The 23733-nt window shown below is 41.8% G+C and overlaps 1 protein-coding gene across 9 annotated transcripts in view; it reads right to left on the reverse strand.

Moving 5' to 3' along the window:
* The window catches only part of SUPT3H (SPT3 homolog, SAGA and STAGA complex component), a 455041-nt gene that overhangs the window by 113102 nt on the left and 318206 nt on the right, over positions 1 to 23733 (reverse strand). For all 9 annotated transcript variants that reach the window (XM_045009237.1, XM_045009238.1, XM_045009239.1 and 6 more), the window contains 3 exons: positions 10252 to 10338; positions 5703 to 5793; positions 3454 to 3590 (listed from right to left, as the gene is read on the reverse strand). In XM_045009237.1, coding sequence (XP_044865172.1) covers positions 3454 to 3590; positions 5703 to 5793; positions 10252 to 10338 — 315 coding nt within the window. The remainder of the gene's footprint in view (positions 1 to 3453; positions 3591 to 5702; positions 5794 to 10251; positions 10339 to 23733) is intronic.

The following is a 23733-nucleotide window of genomic DNA, read 5'->3' on the forward strand; positions in this document are numbered from 1 at the left end:
ACAGTTTTGTTACTCTGAGTAGCATAACATGGATTGTTTACTGTTAGCTTGGGAGACTGAGGTTTAATGATTCAGTGATACAGAATCTCTAATCCAGCTTTTATTGACAAGGCAGTTGACTACTGCTGCAACTATTTATTGCTGTTTTTGATACTTTCTTATACTGATACACTGACTGCAATATATAACACAATTGCAATATAATCATGTACTTAACTGAATCAAGAATGATTCTTCTACTCTCAATTACTTTTAAGCCCTGAATTTTAAGATTATTCAGCTTTCTCTTGCACCTTTTTGATTCCTATCATTGCTAGAGGTAGTATGCTTGTGTCAGATTAATGATACAGAAAAATGTCTCTAGCTGCAAGATATTCTGATCATAGAATGCCCCTTCTATGTAATCAACAGAGTTAGCTGATATTTTTCAATCAATGCTGAAAAGCTACTTGTTCTACTTCATTAGTGTTTGAAAGTGGGTTGGAGCTTTCCTTGATCTTCAGTGATGGAAATATGTGATGGACATCGTAGAAGAGGAATACATTTCATGTAGTTTCAGCTATAATTTTATCAAATGTTTTTTAAAGAAATAAAGCATAGACAATATTTGCTTTCGGTATCATAAGTGAAACCATACCACTAAACAATCATATCCTGTTTAGCCCATAATGACATCAGAAATATATGTTTATCATCTACTCTGGACAACTTAGCATGTTTTTGGCCCTGGGCAAAGTGGAACTGAAACCATTTGCAGTTGTCCAAACCAAGATAACCACACATTTCTGAGGTAATTGATACCTAAAAGGAACACTGCCTTTAGATCACAGTTCACGATTTAAGGACACTAATTCCTTAAAGAAGGTTGTTAAAGTTTTGAAAGTATGTATGTCTGTTGGACTGCCTCCAAAATTTAGCATGGGTTAATCATAATCTACTGCACACAGAAAATGTGATACACTAGACTACTTAACATACTAACTCTTCTTTTTAGGAATGGAATACATTTCCTGCAATTGCTTATTTCTCCCTATCCACTCCAAAAAACAAAATTAAAAAATAGTGTGGAGGGGGGCAAAATTTTGAGTGCTTTTAAGTAACATGCATCACAAACTAGATTTCTGGTTCTGTTACCAACTGTACAGGATATTTAAACACTGACTACACATTTCATGGTGTTTCAATCAGTGTGAATGTACTGTAAAAGTTATAGGGCATGGTGGCTCTATTCTCACACTGCTGCAACTCACGAGTCAATTCACTGAAACGAATGGAAGTAGACCACTGTAAAACCTGCGTCAGAGGAGAATCAATCTTATTATGAATTTAATTGCAATCCCTATGACTCATGAACTGAACTTTTATGAGGGGGGAAAACGGGTAAATGAAGTCACGCTAAAGCTTAGCCTATGGCATGTGAGCAGATTCCCCAGCAGGCTGATAGAAAAGAATTATCTAGAAAGTCAGAGGATAAGTGTCTTCACACTTTTCAAGCAACTCCTACAGTTTAGCTGACTAAAAAGTTGGTTGTACTGGCACAAGTAAATGTAAAGCAGCAAACAGTTGTGGGCCAGGGCCCAGAACAGTTGCTCTCTCATTAATATAGTATTACTACTTAGGGGTGGATGGGGTTGTCAGGGAGGGGTAGTACCTCTGATAGGGGAGCAGTCGTACTCCTAGGAGTAGCTCATCCACTTTGGTCCCCACTTGACACTCAGCTCTCACGTGTGGCTCCAAGTAGCTGTCAGCATGCGACAGCGGCCACACCGCGGAAACCGTCTCGACTGGCGGGCTAAACCAGGTGAGGGTAGCCGATGAGTCTGAGACCCTCGGTGAGTTAGGGCCTGTCTACCCATTGCATGCGAAGGCTGGATCCGGCTGACTGAGGAAACCTGGTTCAACGGTCAGGAAGGCGGTGACAGCAAGCGTTGTGGAAAGCTCAAGAGCACGACAAGACACATAGGCGTCCTGGTCATCCACTGCACCCTGCCCTATCTCCAGCCGTCTCGACTCATGTCCTGCCACTGGATTTAGATAGGAACTGGGAAGAGAGAGTGAGGTTGTCGTCGCACAACTCTCCCTCACTTTAATCCAATTCACGCACAAGTCTCGACATCATATCATATCATGATCAGTCATCTTCGGACGCACAGAGTCCGGTCATCGAACGAATGAGTTGTTGAGGTCTTCATCGACAATGATGGACGAACATCATTACTACTTACCACTTGTATACTGAGCCAAAAGCACGCATGGTGCTGTACAGAACCAACCAAAGGAAATGTCCTTCCTCCAAGGAACTTAAAATGCAGGTTTGAGTGGTGGGGAGAGAAGATCCTAAATGACTTGTCTGAATTGCCATTCCTGCTACAGAGGCTGGAAACCATTGCTCTATGGCATGGTTTCTCAACCTGGGGATCACAACCACCCAGCCCTCCCCATATTACTAAATGGAGGGAGATCCTGGCAAGATTCTGCCTAATTGGAATGGGAGGTCCCAGTACAAGAAAGACTGAAAACCACTATTCTAGCACAGGATGAAAGTCACATTATTTCTTATCCAGGCTTCTTAGGAAATCCACCAGCAGATAGAAGAACCAAGAAGGCATAGTCGTCAAATATGACTAAATATGTCAGACAGCTCACCACAAAGAAGAGAACAACCAAAAAAAACCCTACCACCTCTCTACCACTGAAAATATGTAACTTCTTTTTAAAAAGCAAACAAGATGCTTTAGAGCTCTTATAAATAATACAAAGTAAAGACATTCAGGGCAGAGCTCTGAAATAATAATGAAGACAGACTTTAAATGTAGATGTAGAAAAGGAAGCAGATCTTAAAGAGAGAAGGGTAAGCTCAAGACTGTGTGGTGTGGGAGCAGAACATTTTCCACTGTATTTCTAAGCTACGCTAACATGGAAAAAGGAAGCTGATTATATATTATATGGGGAAATGTTTTTAAAGAAAAGGAGTAATCAGAAAGACTTCCTCACAACTGGCACTATCCTAACCGCAATATTTTGAAATAGAATTTGCTGTCTATCCAAGGGAAACAGAGCTGAGATGGATTGAAAGATCTATGACTACATCTAGTCCATCCCCTTACCTCTCAGCATGAATAGGTAGGATAACAAGAAACATTTCCTTCGTGGAAGAAATATGGAAATAAGATTCTATTTACACCATCTACCTAGAAAGGCATCAATGATTTGAAAAGTGGCGAGAAAAAAAAATCAGAACAACATGATGTATGAAATCTATTGCACATTTCCTTTCTATTCTGGAATTCAATGTGAGTGGGGAATAGGGTGACCACACAGCAAATGTGAAAAATCAGAACAGGCATTGGGGGGGTAATAGGAACCTATATAAGAAAAAGACCCCAAAATCGGGACTGTCCCTATAAAATCAGGGCATCTGATCACCCTAGTAGGGAAAAGGACAAAAATTACCTCCATCCGCTCTTGTTTAACATCATCAATCTCATCATCTTCAAACATAGCCAAGAGCTCCCCAGTCTGATCAATAGAGTTGAGAAAGTCTTGAGCCAATTTCTGACGTTTGTTGACACTGCTACTGTTGAATTTGTCTATAGAAAGGTGAACAAAATTAAAAACAAGTCTGTTATTTTGGTTCATCTGTGACTCTTTACATCTGCAAGGCCTACTTCAATAAAAACATTAAAAGTGAGGACCTGTTTGAACAACACAGTGCTTCCCATTCTGATGACAAATATATTCTAAATGTTCTAGTCACTAAGTTTAAACCCTCTTTTGGAAAAGAATATTTTTGCTCATGGGAGGCGCTGTACCTGTACACAGTTGTGAGGGCCTGCTTTTACTTATATCCTCACACCATCTTTAGCTCCTTCTGACTCCAAACACGCCAGAATTTGGAAAATGAGACCTTGATAACGACTTACCAACTGCAATGTTAATTACTAACATCACAGCCTTTCATAACCAGAGTGCACTATGAAAGTAAACTATATCAAATAGGGCACTACCAGCTAATCACCTGAGCCAAAATCGCCCTAGGCCCAACCATAACTGATATGCCCCCTGCCCTGCCACTCGTAAGCAAACACTTGTAAACCCTTGCTTGTTACCAACCGATCTGCACAGAATCTTCCAGGGGAGGTGACTCCTCTCTCATGTGCATGCATACACTCAGCCAATGTAACATAGGGGAGAAAACTCCTTCCCAAACCCATACATGGCAGTCAGTCAATCTTAATGACCTTATGTCGTAAAAGCAATCATCACACAAACCTCAAAATGCAACTTTGCTGCTAAGACAGGAGATAAGATAGGTCACCCCTCAGCCAAACTCCAGAAGACCTTAGGGTAAAGAGTTAACTAAACTGTTGGCATTAGAGCAGGAGTGGCTCCACAGACAGCCTGTTTCATCCCACTGTCAATTAGGGAGATAGTTGGAGACACAGCCTATTTACCAAGAGTAAAGAAACAAACCAGAAAAAGGGGAAGGAAGACAACAAGCCAGTTGCTAAGTAGCCCATGAAGAAATCCTGGCACAGGATGTCCTGTCTATATGAAGGCTGGGAACCTCATTTTGATATAAACTGAAAATTCAGCAAGTTCAGTAGATGAGACCACAAAAAAGGAGAGTCAAATTTTCAAATGGGGCTTCTATAGTTCCAGCACTATATTTGCATGTGCATTTTGCACAACGGACACTGCAAGTGTAAATACAGTGTGCTTAGAATTCATGGCTGCAACTGTAAAGCCGCATTTGACAATTTGACTCTTAATTTTCAGAGGAATGCTTACTTTTTAGTGGCATTTTCAAAAGCTTCTGACTTAGAGAAGATTTAGATATGAAAACTGTAATTTACTACTTAATTCAAATCAATTTAGTTCAACTTAGTGAGACTTTATTGGCATGATAAGTTACAAAAGTTTTGCCAAAGTGTAAAACAGAAAGAGACTCCTTCTTCAAGTATCTGTTAAAAGCAAGAAAGATTTACCTCTGATAAGGTCTAACCTTACTATCTGCAAATGAGAGGTCAGCTCTTCAGCTAGTGTAAATCAGCATAGCTTCCCTGACTTCAGTGGAGTTAAATGGATATTTACTAACTGAAGATCCGGCCCAAGATAAAACCAAAATCTACTTAGATTAAAAGTTATGCCCATTTGTTATAAATTCTGTGACTTGCTTATGAAATGGAGAAGGAAAAGTGTTTCCAATTCTTTAAGTTATACATTGGTTCCTTAAAACTTCAAATAACACAGGAAGAAAGTTCTGGTCATATATCAGTATTAAGTGACTTTAGATTATGGTTGCTTCATAAAATATGTCAAAACCCCTTGATAATAAATTAACAAATGTCCATTCAAATGAATTTCAAAGACATGTACCTCTCCCTTGCACACTGTAGCTGCCACATTTAAATTACACATACTGAAATCAATTAGCCTTTTAATCAGCACCAGTTTCTTAGTTCAACACAGTTCTGACATTAAACAGTCCCACTTATCATTTGGATGGTGAATGGAAATACTGAACTTTTATGAAGTAAACTGAATGGAAAAGCAAAAGGTTAAATGGATTGTGCCAAATAAGCCAATATTTTGAGTGTCAAAAACTATTTAGATGAGGGTATATAATTTTCTGTTGGGATATACAGTGCACAATTTGATTATTTCCTTAAAAAGGCAAAATTATCTCCAAGTTTTTCTACCTTCAAGGAGATCGTCTTCTTCAATGCCTTTGACAATTTTAGATTTGTAGTCTCGGAAGAACATATATTTGAGCAGCCTTCTAAGCTTTTTCTAAGGGAGGAAAAAGAAGTACATTAACAATGATTAAAATGTATACAAAATGTTGTTTTACAGAATAGGGATCATTATAGAACATACATTGTGTGTACGTAGAGAGAAAGTACATATATTATTTAGTTAATATGTAATATTTACTAAATATATCCAGAATCTTTGATTTTGCAGCAGTTCAATGCATGGAAAATCTCATTGACTTTAAGGAATCATCAACATGAGCAGCTGCTAATTTGGGCCCTCTACAGATTTATTATAGTGCAGTGATAAAAATTCTATTGACGCTGGCCTAAATTTTCAAAAGTGACAGGTGATTTTTGGTGCCAAATCACTAAGGGGTCTGATTTTCAGAAAGCGGATGCTCGACACTTTCAGAAAATCAGGCTGCTTAAGGTATCTCAAGTTGGGCACCCAAAATCATTCTTTACTTTTGAAAATTTAGACCTATAAACACACAGTTCCAGGAGTTCTGAGTGCACACTAGCCAACCTCCTCAAACACCCTCTTGGAAGCCTAACAGCTACTGTGTGCATGTCATGCTCTATCATTAGAGATGAAAATTTTCAAATGATATGTCAAAAATAGGCCATTTTTCAAAATGAAAAATTATCAAGAATTTGTGTTTTGACAAAATCAGAAAACACAAACTGTAGCTGTTTCTCAGCTTTTCAGGTTTCTTTGGTTTATTGTTTTTCCTTTCCCTCTCCTTTCTTACCCTATTTGGAGACAACAGAAAAAAAAAGGGTAGTGATTAAGGAAAGAAAAAGTGGGATAGAGAAAAAAGGGGAAAAAAGGAAAAGGTGGAAAAAATTAAAAATATTTTTTAAAAAAATCAAAGAAAATTTTGATTTTTGAAAACTTGTTCCTTTTGTAAATCTGGGGAATGAAAATGATTGCAACATTTTTAGTCCACATTCTTTCATTTGTTGACTGTCGAGCCGGCAAACGAGCAGTTGGCACCTGCTTGGGTTGCTTCTTCTTCTGGCCCGGAGACAAGGACCGGCGCCGGGGTGGAGGTGCCAGGGAGATCTGGCGCCGCGAGACTTTAGCAGAGTCCGAACGCGGTGCAGGGCTAGTCAGTGCCGCAGAGGCACTCTGCACCGAAGACGACAGTGCTGAGTTCCGGTGCTAAGTGCCGCCTCCACAAGGAGCTGCTGCAGTCTAATGTCCCGCTCCTTCTTAGTCCTCGGCTTGAAGGATTTACAAATATGGCACTTGTCCGCTTCTTGGGATTCCCCCAGACATTTTAGGCAAAAGTCATGGGGGTCTGCCGTTGGCATTGGCTTCAGACAGGCCAAGCAGGGTTTGAAGCCCGGAGACCCAGGCATGTGCCAGGGTACCGGGGATAGGGGAGAAGACCCTCTTCCACCCCTCTAAGTAAACTAATTCTAACTATCCTAAGTAACTAGTAACAACTATCAACAGGTACTAAGCAAATGCTAGGGAGAGTGGAGATCAGCGAAGCTGTGCTCCACAGTTCCAACGACTGTCACGGGCGGTAAGAAGGAACTGAGAGGGCGCGGGTCAGCTGGGGCATATATCCGGCGCCATGAAGGTGCCACTTGAGGGGGCACCTCAGCTGACCCACCGAGTGTTGCTAGGGTAAAAATCTTCCAACGATCGTGCATGCAGCGCGCATACACCTAATTGGAATCGATATAAGCAAGCACTCGAAGAAGAAATTATATTAAAAAAATCCTACATTAAAATAACATTATTTAAGTTGAAATATCAAGCACTTGAAAGTTGCCCATGCAATCTTAATTTTGATCCTGAGGTGTATGGATCTTTAATTACATGACCACATACTATTTCTTCCACAGGACACCTGCGTCATTCAGTGCACAGGATGGACAAAGTTTACTTCATCAGCAGCTACTCAATATTTTGTTTTCTCCTCATTGTTCAGTTTCCTTACTTTTGAGTGCTTGACTTTGCAACCTTAATAATGTTCTTTTAGCACAGTTTTTGCGTGTAACTTTCTAATTTATTAAAAAGCAAACTAAAAAACAGAAAATCCATCGTGTGGCATTATATTGACATCACATGGATCATCAGCAGGGTTGGAATCTGCAGATCCACCACACACAGTGGAGTAACTGACAGCAGTAGTAATTAGCCATCCTCTACTAGAGGGGAATGAGATACTGTGCCAGTGGGTTTCATAAATATTTGCTGACAGTAGAGGACTGGTGAGACTCAGGAATCTTGGGTTCCATTTCAGGCTCGTGCTTTACCATTTCTTTGCCAAACTGTCCCTTCAACTTTTGCTCTCAGTCCTGGTCTTTTTGCCTAGGCATTCCAGTTCCTTCCCACCCCAACAGCTCCTTGTCTTCAGTCTCTTTGATCAGTCAGTTCCAGTTCCCCCATGCTGGCTGAAACATGTGTTTCTCCCTTCCCTCCATCTCCAGATGCCTCCCTCCTCACCTAAGTAATTCCCTTCCCTGTCTCGTTCCCAGCCTTCTCATCCAAGCTCCTCCTTCCACCCAGTTCTTTCTCCCAGTCTCTTTGCCCAGCCAATCCTAGCTGTCCCGCTGCATCCTAGCTCCTCAGCAGATCTGTCTCCCCACCCCACCCCACCTCCTTCCCACTGTCACACTGCTTCCAATTTCCTGTCTTCTTGCCCAGCCAATTTTAGTCTCTACCCCCTGCTCCCAATACAAGTCTCCTTGCCCAGTCAGTCCCAGTCCCCCCACCCATCTTCCAGTCCCAGTCATGGGTTCCCCCAAGCTCCTTAAACCAATTTCTCTCTCCCTCCTGCCCCACCACTGTTGGCTCTTGTCCCCTCTGTATTTATATCAGGCAGCTTCTTCCTCCATGCTGCACATCAGCAGGTGGGGCATTGCGAGCACAGGAGAGACAAGTTTCCTGGTCTCAATTCTTGTACCCAGCCCAACATGGCCTGCACCAGCCCAGAGCTGCCAGGGCACAGAAAGTCATGCTCAGTCACATCATCTGGAGCATGCCCATTAGAGATGGAATCCTTAGAATTTTTATCTGTTAAGCTCTAGGAGGTCTCTACTGAGCATGTGCAAACTATTTTTCAAAGGCTTAAAACTTGACCTAATTTGGGTGCATTTTCATGGGGATGGCAAAAAGCATTCTTGACACACAGGCCACACTCTTGGCAAATTTCAAGTTCATATTCCAAAGAAAGGAGGGACTAGAGCTTCTCAAAGCAGAGGTCACCAGAATTTTTTTTAACATGGCCAAAACAGTGTATTTGTCCCTAGCTTAGTTCTTAGAAAAGTCTACACCATTTTAGTTGAAATTTTCCACAAAATTTCAGCCTGAGGCAGACCCTTGGCAAGAAAAATTTCAGTCCAAATGGTTAAAGTTTGACAAAGTTATAAGCAACTGAAAATGAGGTCTTATAAAAGGCAACCTTAACAACAAAGTTGCTGGTAGCCCCTGGAATAATAATGAAATGATGGTCCATGTTGCAAAGAGCTTACAATCTAAGTAGACAATGAGAAAGAAAAGGTCATATATACATCTTGTTAGTTCCTGCCCTTAAAATACTTTAAGATAAATGTTGAATTGGCTAGGAGTTTGTTAGATATTGTAGTTTATTTTTATAAGATAACATGTTCTTATTTTGAGGAAATCAAGGGTAAGAGAGAGGAAGTGGAGGTCAGCAGTGGAAGACTAAGCAAGAGAGGGATTTGAAGGAGAAGTGGCAAGCAGGATCAGAGAAGGTATTTCATGTTTGGTGACAGTGCAGACAACAGCTGGTTGTGGAAGATGGACACCAAAATACAAAAAGACATGTTGATTGATGAAAATGTCAAATTTGATGTAGAAGGAGATCAGAGGCCTGCAGAAGAATTCAAATAAGGAGGAAACATTCGTAATAATGAGAGCTGAAGATGATTTTATTTGCAGCATTCAGGATTAACTGGAGTTTTCAGTTTGAGGGTGGCAGTACTCAAAATGAGAGAGGAATGGGACATCAACCAGGGTTTTAGAAGCTTGTTTGGGAGGGAGGGAGAAGGAAGAGAGATGATTTGGGAAATATTATAAAAAAAACCAGACATGATTTATTGACATCCTAGATGTAGAGAGGGGAAAGGACAGAGCTGTGCCAAGTGTCACATCGGGATCCAGAGTTCAGGTAAGTGGAAGGATGTTATAATGATTGATGATGATATAAGTGGAAGGGAGAGAGAGGCTAAGGCTTATCATAGTCTAAATTATTATTTGAGATGAAACCAACCTAGTAGGTCAACTTGCCATCACTCTGCCAGTGCAGGTGAAAACAAGTGAAAAATCTATCGATAAACTGAAGTTATCCCAGAAACTAAAACTAAACTAATTATAATTATATTATTCTTTTACAAATTGCTATTCATAAGGGATGCCTCCCTTGGTTTAAACTAAGTAAACACAAAAAGCTAACATCCACACTGTCAAACTTACAATTCATAATACAAATTGACTAGCTTATTACTGTACCTTATCTTTGCGCATCAAAAACAGAAGATCTTCAGCAGAGATGACTCGAGCTCCTCTCAGCTGAGAAACTTCAGCTGCTTGCTGCAACTAATAAAAACAAAGAAATGTAAAACTACTGCTTCTGTAATAAGTTGTATTTACTAGGTTTCAAAATAAGTTCAGATAAATACACTGTGTGGTGACATGTTGGAAAATATCATCTTAAAAATATAGGCTGGGACTTTCAAAAGTGCCTAAGGGAGTCAGTCATCCAACTCCCATTAACCAAAATTCCAGCCATAAATTATATAAAGACTGAAAAACTTTTGGCATATCTCGATAATGATAATGCTGCACTTAAAAGTAAAACCTCTTGTTTCTCGGCATATACAACTGTAATTTCTACCCTGTTTCTTTTCTTCAACTAATTTTCTAGTGCAGTCTAGAGAACAGACGTGAGTCCTCTAAGCAGACAAGTAAAAAGCAAAGCTCTTCCTATAAAGGGGGCAGACTAGCTGGCTGATCCTGCTGAGAATTTCCGGGCAATAGCAAACATTAATTCTATAAATATACATGAAGACATTTTTAGGGAAAAGTTCTTCACTTTCAACAGTACCAATCTTACCCATATGCTAGGAATGTTCTTTTTCACTCAGACTTGAAGGACACAAAGAAAGAATTGAGCAATTTCATAGGCTTAGATTATGGCTGCCATGGGAGTGCAAAGGGAAAGAACTGCCTTCATCTACATTGTAATCATTGTGGCCTAAAGGCTGTGCCTCTACAGGCCACCAAGACCTCCAAGTCCACTGAGTCTTCTGTCCATGGATCAAAGGTCTCTTGAGAAGAGCCTTTAACACAACTATAATAAATAACCCCCTTTACACCAACAGCAAAGTGGGTGGCTTCAAGAAAATTGGACTAAAAGTCCACCTCCAATTCCAAAAAGAGTCCATTTTAAAGACAGTATAACACGAGTTGACACCAAACCTATGGCAAACTGATAAATAACAAGTTGCTGGACTAATAAGGCCTAATCCAAAACCCGATTAAGTCACTGAGATTCCTTCCACTGAATCCAATGGGCTTGGAATCAGGCTGGCGGTCACTTTGAATACCAGGTGGGGGGACATCGAGTTCTCATTGGACTAGTTGCTTCCCTACCCCAAGCTTGGGAAACATTTTTCCAGTAAGGAGAATTTCATCACAGGATGTTTGCTTTCATCCCTGTTTTTCTCAGCTGGTGGGAGGAATACAATTACATTAAAACTCATGTGTACACCTGCAACATGATACAAAAAATATAAATCTCATTTCTTTTCATGCAAAAATGCCTCCATACTCCACTTTCAGAAATACATTAATGCACCTGAAAATAATTTGAAGAAATTCTATCCTTCATACTCATGCTAGCAATGGTTTCACTCAGCATCACTGGCTGAATAAGTATATTATTAATCTGAGCTCCCATGCTGCTATGTCTTGAAATAGACCTATTCAGAAGTTAAAAAGATCAACAAAAACAGTAGCTGTTTCTAATATCCAAAGGAGGAAAAAAAAAAGATTTTCGTTTTGGCAAGTGTTCAGTGGGCAAAGGATTCAGTCCATAAATCATAATACTGGACTGCATTAATTTTTTTCCACACTAATCACATGCACACAAAACGTTAACTGTATCTGGTATGCACAACACAAAACATACTGCATGAAAAGCTTCAGATTTTTCCTTGAAATGCTCACTTGGGCCTTTACAGCTACAGAGACCAGAGAGTTTTCAGGAATTCAGAAGTCACAGTAACATAATCTTACTTGAAACTGAACTGGAAAATGTAAGAATGTGAAAAATGATCGTTCTATTTTTTGGCAAAGGCAAAACTGCTTCTTATTCTGATTAGTCTGAGGGCACACAAGGTACTTATATTTCCAGCATAAAATATAAAGAGGCTGGGTAAAAAAAATAAAAAGAATGGGTTGCATTTATCCCTGGTGTAACTCAAGTCAAGTCAATAGAGTTACCCTATGTGTGAATTTGGGCCAATACATTTATAAGTGTTTCAAAAACTGACCTTGGCATGGACAATAATGCAACACAGCTTTTTCAAATATCATATTAAATTGGAGAACTACTGAAACCGAAAAGATATCTTAGTGTAACTCTTCTCTGTGCAGAAAATACCATAGTTTAAGACACTTGCATTATCCTTACAACACTCTTCTTCTAATCACACAAAATGACATCTTAATTTATGTAAACTACAAACAAATCATCTTTTAAATGATAATGAAGATACGAATGTGACAAAAATAATTTAAAATGAGGCTTCTACTTCCTTCCCAATGGTGGAAACAAAGCACACTTGGCCAGACTCAGGTCTCATTTACACCCAAGGAAATCCAGAATAACTCCACTGATTTCAACAGAATTATTCTGGGTTTAAACTGGTGCAAGCAAGATCAGAATCTGTCTTAATATCCTTAGTTCATACCAACACAATAGGAGCCGTATCATTGAATTTTCTCGGTTTTGTTGGTTAGTGCACCTCCGTAATTTAGTGAAAGCACAACAAAGCTCTGTATTTTAATTTCCTCCGTTTTTTAAAAAAAAGGCAAAACAGGAGAATAATTCTTTCATGCAAGGTTATAAAATATGATTTATTTATTCAGAGACCATAACTACTTCTGAACTGGTACACACATTTACCTGAGTAACTGGAATTCAGGTAAATATGTACTTGGGCATTTTTTTCCAAAGTATACACCACATAGTCCAGGTTGGGGCAAAATATGTATTTATAGTGTTAACCTTCATATAATTGATTCATACAACCATAATATCTGAGTGCAAAGCTATAATTGTATTGTAATGAACTGTCCTATGTGACTGTCAATGGTACTATTTATATGCACCATGTTTCAATTCCTTCCCCTCCTAGGGGCTGAGGGCCCTGGCTTCAGTAGAACTCCTATGATCATGTTGCCTGGCGAAGAAGGATTTCAGGAAATTGCACAAAAGGTATATACTTCAAGCTCTGTATAGCTCAGCTTCCTAGGAATGTCAGTATCAGTGATGCATCATTGCAGTCTATAGGAGCTTTGCCATTGGCTTCAATGGGAGCGTAAGCGTCCGGTGTTGGGGCTCGACCCTCTCAGGCACGGCTGGGAGCCAGGCTGCTTCGCTACATGTGTCTGCTATCGGCGGTGTAGTCTGAGAGGGCAAAGAACAGTCATGGGGGGCTCAGGCCCTCAGGCGGGCTGAGCCGGAAATCAGACTCTTTAGCCCGGGCCCTAGCTCCGGGTGGGGCACCAACGGTAAGATAGGGCTCAGGCCCGCAGGCCGGGGCCGAGCGAACAATCTAATTAGCCCGGGCCCTCACTCAGGGCGGGCGACCGCCCTACAGTTCCAGGCTCAGACCCTCAGGTAGGGGCTGAGCAAATAATCAGTTCAGTATCTAACCCCCGGCCCTCAGTCAGGGCGGGGCAGCAAACTACTTTCAGGCAGAGTTCCAGTTCTCAGGCAGGGGCTGAGCAAACAGTCAATACTTTGGCCCAAGCCCTAAATCAAGGCGGGGTGGTAGACACTACCGTTCAGGGTTCAGACCCTTAGGCAGGGGCTGAGCAGACCCACAGTTCAATATATAAGCCCAGGCCCTTGGGCAGGGCGGGCAGCAAGCAGTTCAGGGCTCAGGCCCTTAGGCAGGGGCTGAGCAGACACTGAGGTAAGTCCAGGCTCCTACGCCTGAGCGTTGGTGTGAGGGGGGAGACTGCCACCCGTGAGTGGGGTGGCAGGGGGGATGCAGGCCCACCCACTCCACTGCGTCCCAGCCCGGGGCCCTAGCAGCGGCAGTCAGTCTGCTGCTGTGTCAGTGGGGATCCTGGCCGCAACACACTGACATGGGCTCTGGGTGTGCTGCAGCCAGACTAGGGTCAGCTACCCCCGGGCTACTTCCAATCTCCCCCTCCATTGGTACCTGTGTATCCGCAGCGTCTTCCGCAGTGTCCCACACCATGGGCTCCTCAGAGTACTGAGCGCTGGGTAGGCCAGGCTACTCCTCTAGATCCTGGGCGAGGGGAAGCTCAGGCAGCTCCTCTGGGTACCGGGCGCGGGGAAGCTCAGGCAGCTCCTCAGGATACCGGGCTCGGGGAAGGCCTGGCCAGTCCTCCTCAGGGTAGCGAGCACGGGGCAGGCTCGGCCAGCCCTCTTCAGGGTAGCGAGCACGGGGCAGGTTCGGCCCAGTGGGAGCTCGGGCACCAGCGTCTGGCTTCTCTGGCGGCCAGCGGTCAACTGAGCGCTGGAGCTGGGCTTTTATACCGGGTACTTCCTGTCCTGCCCCTTGACTTCCGGGGGGCGGGAACAGGCAGCGGTGGCTCTGCCCACTTCGGCGTCCGTTCTGGCTCAGCCCTCTCAGGCGTGGCTGGGAGTCAGACCGCCTCGCTACAGGGAGCAAAGTCAGCCTCAAGTGCAATGGCTTTTTAGGGTGGAACAGCCAGTGATGGGGCAAATGGATCTACTGCCACTGACCCAACATGGTGCTGGGGGGGTAGTGTAAGGGCTATGAAGATTATTCCCATTCTGAGGCTGCATAACAAGTGTGGAGTGGCATCAGTGCTGCCCTAACCCCGGTGAAGATGTAGGATTGTTTCCCACCATTGTCCTATGGAGTTCCCTAGTCCCTACTCTAATTAGAGCACTCAGGTTGGGCACTAGGAACAGAACTTGCTGTAGTCTGAGTGCAAAGTTACTGTATATTAATAGTTTTTTTATCTTTAAATTATTAAAAATGCTTAGTCAATATTTGAAAACATTTTATTTTGAGCTATTTTAATGCACAGGAAGCACACAAACATATTTAGCCTTTTAGGGGGAAAAAAGGCAAGCCCAATTTTCTCAAAATTAGAAAAAAATTGAGACCTCAGAGTCTGATTATATTTTTATTACAGTCAAATTACGACTCCCTGAAAATGAAAGTGTTGAAATAACCCTAATTATAGCAGTGAAAATGAGTTCATGAAAACTAAGTGTATTTTACAATTTTGCACATTACAAAGAAAGTAGTATATACTGTATCTGTATTTTAAAATCTGAGAAGAAATACTGGGGAATAATATTTTAAAACTTAATCACCAGTTTAATGACTTAACTAGAGTATGTTAATAGTCACCTTAGGGCTAGTTATTTTTCTCTTTCTTTTTGTAACTTCGGCACATTAAAAATTTGATTAAAGGAGTACTCACTCTGCTGTGACAGTAACAGTTACCTCAATCAATACTGTCTGGTTTTTCACAATTAATTTTTTCACAACGAACAATTGCGGCAAATATTTTAAAGAAAATATTTTAACAAAATAGATAAAAGGCTGGAAACCAACCAGGCTGTATTTGTGAAACAAGCATTATAGTTCTTAAACTACATTAAAAAAGGGTGCTAAGAAAGGCTAAATGCGAACGTTTGCATACCTTTAAAGTGGTCAGAGCCAAAAATAATGCTTTAGGAAACTATGTTTTTGCTTTCATTATATGCAGGTAAATTAGATCATAGTTCATCTTGTTACAACTTGGGTTTTTTTTATGCATGTATCAAAAACAACAATTCTCTTCATCTTCCACTGTGCCAAAAAGGTGCAAGAATAGCTTACTATGAACTCGGGTTCAGTACTATAAGTAGCTTTTAGTATATTCTCTACATAGTACTCCAGTATACTTTGAAGGCACGTAAGTGTTAGACGTAAACACAGTTTTTAATTTTAGGCTTTTTCATATACCATTTTTATGGGCAAATAAAGCTTTCTCCAGAAATTCTAGGTTTAATGTACTAGGGTAAGATATTAAAAAGTGTTTTTACAAGTGAGCGCTGTATGGGCTTTAAAGAGACACAGTGCACTGAGCGCACGATTACCTTATGTGGTCTATTATCATAGTACACTAGTACGTGAAGGTTTAGTAGGGGCACAGTGTTTTAAATGCAGGACTAAATCCCTGCACTGTGTTCTTTTTCAGAAAGCTTCATTTTGCAGGTTGACGGATTTCAATTAATTTTTCAGTTATTAGGAAGCCATTATCAAGGCTAATACATTTTCTTGAAGTGTATTTAATGGTGCAACAGGTGCCAGGGTGCCAAACTTGGAGAATAAAGCCCTGTGTTCTATTCTGAGATCTTTAGTGGTGCACAGACTTTTGCTAGCCCTCCTCGAGGGTGAATTTCAGCACTCTAATTAGACGTAGTGACATGGTTCTCAACCCTAATCTGGACTAAGGGAGTTCAGTTCAGCCTCCATGACAAATCAGTCCTTGGACACACTGCTTTCAAGAGTATCATTTGCGATGTTTTTTAAAAAATGTGGATATTTGTTCACTAGTAGCTAGACAGAAATCACCAAGTTATTTCACTATTCCTTCATAGCAGCCATAAGATGATAACTTTCAGATGCTGCAATTTGGGCCGTATTCAGAGCAGTGATGTCATACATATAAGAGCAGCAGCAATTACCAACTCTTTGAGCCTTCAAGCTTCCTTTTTATCTTTCTACATGTTTCAGGATCTAGCTCTCTGTTCTGTACTAAAAATCAGCAGTCAGTTTAAGGTGTAACGAGGACAATAAGAAAATAGAAAGCTGTTTGGTGGCATGATTAACATAAAGGACTAGGAATCTGAACAGATTTTGGGCTTTAAATCTTAGTGAGCCACTCACTCAGGAACTTTGGCAAGTCACTTTACTTCCTTGTTATTAGCCTTCTTTTTATTACAGTAACTCCCAGAGGCCCCCATCATGAATTACCAAACTACCCACAATGGAACAAACCAAAGTGTCCTAGAAGTGGCCTTGAAAATACCTTAATACAGACAAGTATTTGTAAGAATACAAAAAACAAAGCTAATTTTTCAGTTATTCTAGTGAAAGAGAAGCCATCAACTTGAAAATCACTGGTTTGATCCTCTTGTTTCATCAGCCCTATCTGGCTCCAGGTGAATCATCCCAAAGGGTGGCGTGGAGATGTCACAAAGCAGTCTTCAGATTATTCTAATGTATGTTGGGGATAACCAGCCCTGCACACAGTGGCCTTCAGATTGCAGTGTGCCTGGAGGAACCTTTGTACCCCTCTCTTCTGAACTGCACGGTGAACACATTAGCTGGAATCCAGAAACTATCCTCACATTTCCATCTGAAAAATTTTAAATCTACTATTGTTATAAAAATAAATCCTAAAGATTACTGTAACGGAGACAGAATAGTGGCAAATTGTGCCGGTCTGTTTGTCTTGTGCGCTTGACAAAATGTTGGACATAGTCAACTTCACTGTTTTGTTGATTGTACACATACTTTCTCAGACATTGTAAGAGGGCATTTACCAGTAACATCAGCAGACCTGAAACGGAAAAGTCAGCAAGCAGCAGGCATATGTTTACAGGGAAAAAAAGGGGCAGAGGAGAAATGGCCTTCAACATGTTTGGTGGTGGTGTTCTTCATCTCTTGCAAAAGACCTCTCTGAACATAAACAGAGCAGAAAAATCCAGTCAGCTATTTTTTTTAACTAGATGAATCAAGTGGAGTAGTAATTTACCCATTGTGTGGAGGGACTTTCATGCCAATGGACATCCCTGCACAAAGCCAGAGTACTATTCTAGGGCTGAGATGGGCATAGGGTGAATTTCATCCATGGAGAACATTAAAAAAGAGGAAACAAAAAAAATGAAGAGACACAATTGAATGCTACTTTGGATTTGCTATATTTACACTGAGGCATGATGAATATTACAATCCACATCTGACTCAAAGTGCTGCATTAGCATCTTGTAATCCAGCCCAAACCTTGCTACCCCAGGAGCAGAACCATGGACAAAACTGGGGCTGAGCATCTCACTTCAGTCCCTGTGTTACCCTTGTAACATGGGGAAATAAACAGTGCCAATCTTTTCTTGGTGCAGATTACTTCTCCCTCTACCAGCTCAGGCTGTTTGGTATTCATGGCTCTCCTCGCTTCCCTGTCCACTTGAGTAGGAGGAGGGAGTGGTAGCTGCTCTCCGCTGCCATGCAGGGTCTAGGGACGCTGATAGCCTATTGCGGAGAGTGAGGGGGTTCCTTACAGCCACCTTTTCCTCCCCATTTTAGATGTATAAAACAAATTACGTTAAACTACAATCACTCACAGCAAATGTGGGGGGCGGAGTGAATGTCCATTTCCTAAGCCTTTCCATACTATCAAACTTACTTGTTGATAGATGCAAATAATTAGTGATTTATTATTACATTAAACAAATTAAGTAATGGAAGCACATATACACTACTTTATTAAAATTACTTCCATCATTCCTGTACACACATTGCTGTTTCAATAGAAGTCAAGCCTTAAGTCAAACGGTCTGCTGTGATATTTCATAAGTCTGTTTTTATATTACTATTTTAACTGCATCCTGCTATTACAATTTTCAAATATTAAAACACACAGAAGAACTTAAAGGATAGTATGAACAATTCTCAAATTTTAAATTAAACTTCAGAAAGTTAAATTGTAATTTCCCTTCTTTATTTTTTCCATTTAAATTCTGGAATTAAAGCTGGAGGTCCAATATTTTCAAGTCCATAATCTTTGCAATCTACATGGAAAGAAAGTACTGCATTGTTGGTATTGTCTAAAAGCCAATATGGATCAAAAATTGAAGCTTTCATTATAAAAACAAAGTTTTTGTTGTGAAGTAAAGTTTGAAAAATGTGATCTGAATGTAAACGGTGCAGTGATGTCTGCATGGGTCTGCAGACAGCTTGAAATACTGGTTCAGAAAGATGTTAACTCCAAGATCAACTGCCATCACCACCACCCCCAGCAGTGAACTTCGTGGCAGGAGGGGAAAACTGCTGGGTTCAGAGCACCTGTCCCACCCACTACATATATTCTAGATCCTGGGATACGTACTGGGGTCCCACTGAAAGACAATGGGAGTTGGGTGCCTAGCTCCCTTCGGCTCCTCTGAAAATCCCAGCCAAAATAAGTACTGAAAATATTAAAAGAAATAATACTGAAACCACCTACTCTTTGACTTCCCACTTTCATAAGCAATTCTGTCATTTTTGCATCAGTATGTATGCAGCTAGTTCCAAGTTGTGTATTTAAGGGACACATTGCTTCTAGATAAATGTGTCTGACTGCCCTTCATGATTCCTAATGCTGCTTTTCCTTACGAATTAATTTATAAAATTATTATAAAATTATAAAAAAGTGAACCATTCTTGTAGAATTTTTTAAAATAATCATTTAGCTCTCTTAAGCACTGAATAAATTATGTTTTCTGATATTTGAGCTATTAGTGTAAATATATTTCTTCTGCACTAATTATTTCTATTCTTTCCACAGTGTTTATTATGGTATGCACACCAGCACGTGAGGTTTACATTATATCAGTTTCCTCTCCTATGGTTTCAAACACACCTGACAGCCAAAGCCAGGCACCATTTAGGATTACTTTGATGTGATTACTAATTCTGCAAAGTAGAAGAAATTGTTCTTTGTTGTCTTACATTCTATCCTAATGTTCTAATTATGTGCAGCATTGTCAGCATATGAATATGTTTCCTCCCTCTGGTGTTACAAAAAGTAGCATTTATTCAAATCCTGTATCATTAAATTGATTATACAGGAAAATAATATTTACTCCATATTTGTTTCATCAAATTAGATGCAAGATACTAAATAAATACTATTCTCTCTTATGCTGGTGCTAGCCAGTGGTCTTCAGCAGGGTTACTCTGGGGAGGATTTAGCCCATATAAAACTGTAGCTTGAGCAAACCTTACAGGTATATAAAGCAGAGCTACATGAAAATGTTTGCAATGTAACACAAAACTAAGCAACACTTGTCTGGTTTCCTTTTTTGTCATAAGCCAGGAAATTAATACACATTCACCTATTAGAAAATGAAGATTAAACACATTATTGCTATGCCTGAGGCTGACAAAAGATTACCAGGGAGGAGAAAAAAAATGTTTCAAATGAAAATCAAAACAGCATTCAGCTACTTTCTTGTGGAATGTGATGAAAGGAGAACTGACACGGACTGTACTCTTCTGGCTTAGCAGATATCAAAACCAAAAAAGACTTTCCCAGACAGCTGCAAAAAGAAGACCAAATACTTAAGATAAAATTCAAGTAATGTGAAGAAAAAACGGTTACCTACCTCTCGTAACTGTTGTTCTTCGAGATGTGTTGCTCATGTCCATTCCAGTTAGGTGTGTGTGTGCCGTGTGCACAGTCGCTGGAAGGTTTTCCCCTAGCAGTACATGTTGGATCAGCCCAGACGCCCCATGGAGTCGCATCTTCATGGCGTTGCATACAGGGCCTTGCCGACGCACCATCTCTCCAGTTCCTTCTTGCCGGCGTACTCCAACAGAGAGGAAGGCAGGGTGGGTTTGGAATGAACACGAGCAACAAGTCTCGAAGAACAGTTACGAGAGGTAGGTAACCATTTTTTCTTCTTTGAGTGCTTACTCATGTCAATTCCAATTAGATGACTCCCAAGCCTTACATAGGACGTAGAGTCGGAGTTAATGGGATCACTGATTGAAGCACCGCTCTGCCGAATGCTGCATCGTTCCTAGCATGCTGGGTTATAGCATAATGGGAAGTGAAGGTGTGGACTGAGGCCGCTCTACAGATCTCCTGGATTGGGACCTGGGCCAGGAAGGCCACCGAGGAAGCCTGTGCTATAGTGGAATGCACCATCAGCATGGGAGCAGGGACCTTCGCTGGGTCATAGCATCCCTGGATACAGGACATGATCCACAATGATATCCTTTGGGAGGACCCCAGGCCACCTTTCATCCTGTCGGCCACCACGACAAGCAGCTGGTTCGACTTGTGAAACAGCTTTGGGCAGGGAGGAATAGCTCAGTGGTTTGAGCATTGGCCTGCTAAACCCAGGGTTGTGAGTTCAATCCTTGAGGGGGCGATTTGGGGATTGGTCCTGCTTTGAGTAGGGGGTTGGACTAGATGATCTCCTGAGGTCCCTTCCAACCCTAATAATCTATGATTCTATGATTTGTTCGTTCAATATAAAAAGCCAGTTCCTGCCGAATGTCCAGGGATTGGAGCCTTTACTCCTGGCTGTCAGCATGAGGCTTCAGAAAAAAGGCTGGAAGAAAAACCTTGGTTAGCGCCAAAGTGAGAGACTACCTTTGGGAGAAACGCCGGATGCGGTTGAAGCTGGACCTTGTCCTTGAAAAAGATGGTATAAGGAGGGTCAGATGTGAGGGCCTTGAGCTCAGACACCCTTCTAGCTGAAGTTATTGTGACCAGGAACGCCACTTTCCAGGACAAATAGAGCTGTATGCAGTTAGTCCAAGATAAAGGGTATTGAAGATTGCATCGGAGAGATACGGCTCTGCGAGCACCAAATTAAGAATCTCTTCCACTTGGCTAAGTAGGTAGAGATTTCTACTGCCAAGAAGAACCTCTATATTGAGGTCCGAGCATGTGAGCTCTAGCGGATTCAACCATAGTTTCCAAGCTGTGAGGTGGAGAGATTCGAGATTGGAATGCTAGAGCAGCCATGATGCTGAGTGATCAGGTCTAGAATCAATGGCAGGGTGATTGGGGTGTCCACAGATAACTCCAGCAGCATGGTGTACCAATGTTGTCCTGGCCAGGCTAGTGCCACCAGAATTACCGAGGCTCCATACCTCCAGATCTTGAGAAGGACCTTCTGAACAAGTGGAATAGGAGGAAATATGTAGAAGAGGTGATCCTTCCACGGAAGGAAAAATGCATCTGCTAACAAGCCCAGGCTTGACTCAGGAAAGAGCAGAATTGTAGGCACTTCCTGTTGCTCCTTGTGGCAAACAAGTCTATTTGGGGAACTCCCCACCGCTGGAAGATATTGTTTACCACGTCTGGGTGAATAATCACTCCTGATTGTGAAAAGATCTGCTGAGATGGTCTGTTAGCTCGCTCTGAGATCCAGGGAGGTAGGAAGCCTCCAGGAGTATCGAGTGGGCTATGCAGAAATTCCAGAGCTTGAGGGCTTCCTGACATAGGGGAGAGGAGCATGCTCCACACTGTCTGTTTATATAAATTAAAACATCACTGTTGTATTGTCCATCAGGACTGATACACATCTGCCCTCCAAATAAGGCTGCAAGATCTGACATGCCAGACGAACTGCTCTCAGTTCCCTGATGTTGATGTGAAGTAGCAGATTGAGTTCTGTGCTCCCTGAGATGTGCTCCCCCAACCCCATTGCCAACACGTCGGTGACCAGACACAACGAGGGGCACAGTCTGGAGAAGGCAACCTTTGTGCACACCATTTGGGGATCAAGCCACCAGTGAAGGGACTCGAGGACTCGCGCTGGGAGTGTGATCACGGTGTCCAGACTGTCTCTGCTCGGTTGATACACCAATGCTATCCAGGCCTGGAGAGGTCTGAGTCTGAGCCTCATGTGTTGCACTATGTATGTGCAAGATGCCATATGCCCAAGGAGGTTTAAGCCATTCCTTATTGTAGTCGTGGGATACCATGTGAGGTCTTGTATAACGAGAAAGCCTGAAAGCGGGACTGAGGTAGGAAGGCTTGTCATGGGTCTAACATTGCCCCTATGAACTCTGTTCTCTGAGTGGGGGCTAGGGTCGATTTTTGTGCATTGTGCAGCAGGAGAACCAGTATGTTAAACATGGACATTATCAGACTGACCTGTTATTCCATTTGTATTCTGGAATGGCCTCTGACTAACCAGCCGTCGAGGCATGGGAATACCTGAACTTGCCTTTTCCTCAGGAAGGCGGCTACGAATGACATGCATTTGGTGAATACCCAAGTAGCTGATGACAGGCCAAAAGGAAGAACTATAAACTGGTAGTGAATGCACCCCACTACAAATTTTAGGAAACGCCTGTGGGGCGGGATTATGGAAATGTGGACGCATGTGTCCTTCAAGTCAAGGGTGGCATACCAATCTCCTTGATCCAGGGATGGGATATTGGTGGCCAAAGAGACCATACGAAACTTTAGTTTCTTCATGAACCTGTTGAGGTTGTGCAGATCCAAAATGGGTCTGAGGCCCCCTTTGGCTTTCAGTATTAGCAAATACCCATGAGTAAAATCCCTTAGTTCCAACGGAATCTCCTCCACTGCTCCTGCCAACAGGTTTCGTGCTTGTGAGAAGGGTCCCTGAAGAGGGACGGGGAATGGGTGTGTGTGGGCGGGTTGAACTGAATTGGAGGGAATATCCCTGTTCTACCATGTGAAGGTCCCAACAGTCCGAGGTAATCTGGGACCATCCATGGTAGAAATGGGACAGACGGGCCGAAAAGGGTAAAGAAAGATCCAGGCTTTGGGTTGGTATATTGATATGCTGGCCACCACTGGAAGACAGGATACTGGACAAGATGGACCTTTGGCCTGACCCAGTATGTCCGTTCTTATGTTCTTAAAATTGTACCAGCTAAGAATCGCCTGCTGATTTGCAATGCGAAGCTGGAGCCATCTGGTGGAGTATATCTTCCTCCCGAAGAGATCCAG

The sequence above is a fragment of the Mauremys mutica genome, chromosome 3 (genome assembly GCF_020497125.1).
Source record: "Mauremys mutica isolate MM-2020 ecotype Southern chromosome 3, ASM2049712v1, whole genome shotgun sequence".
In the NCBI taxonomy this organism is placed as follows: Eukaryota; Metazoa; Chordata; order Testudines; family Geoemydidae; genus Mauremys; species Mauremys mutica.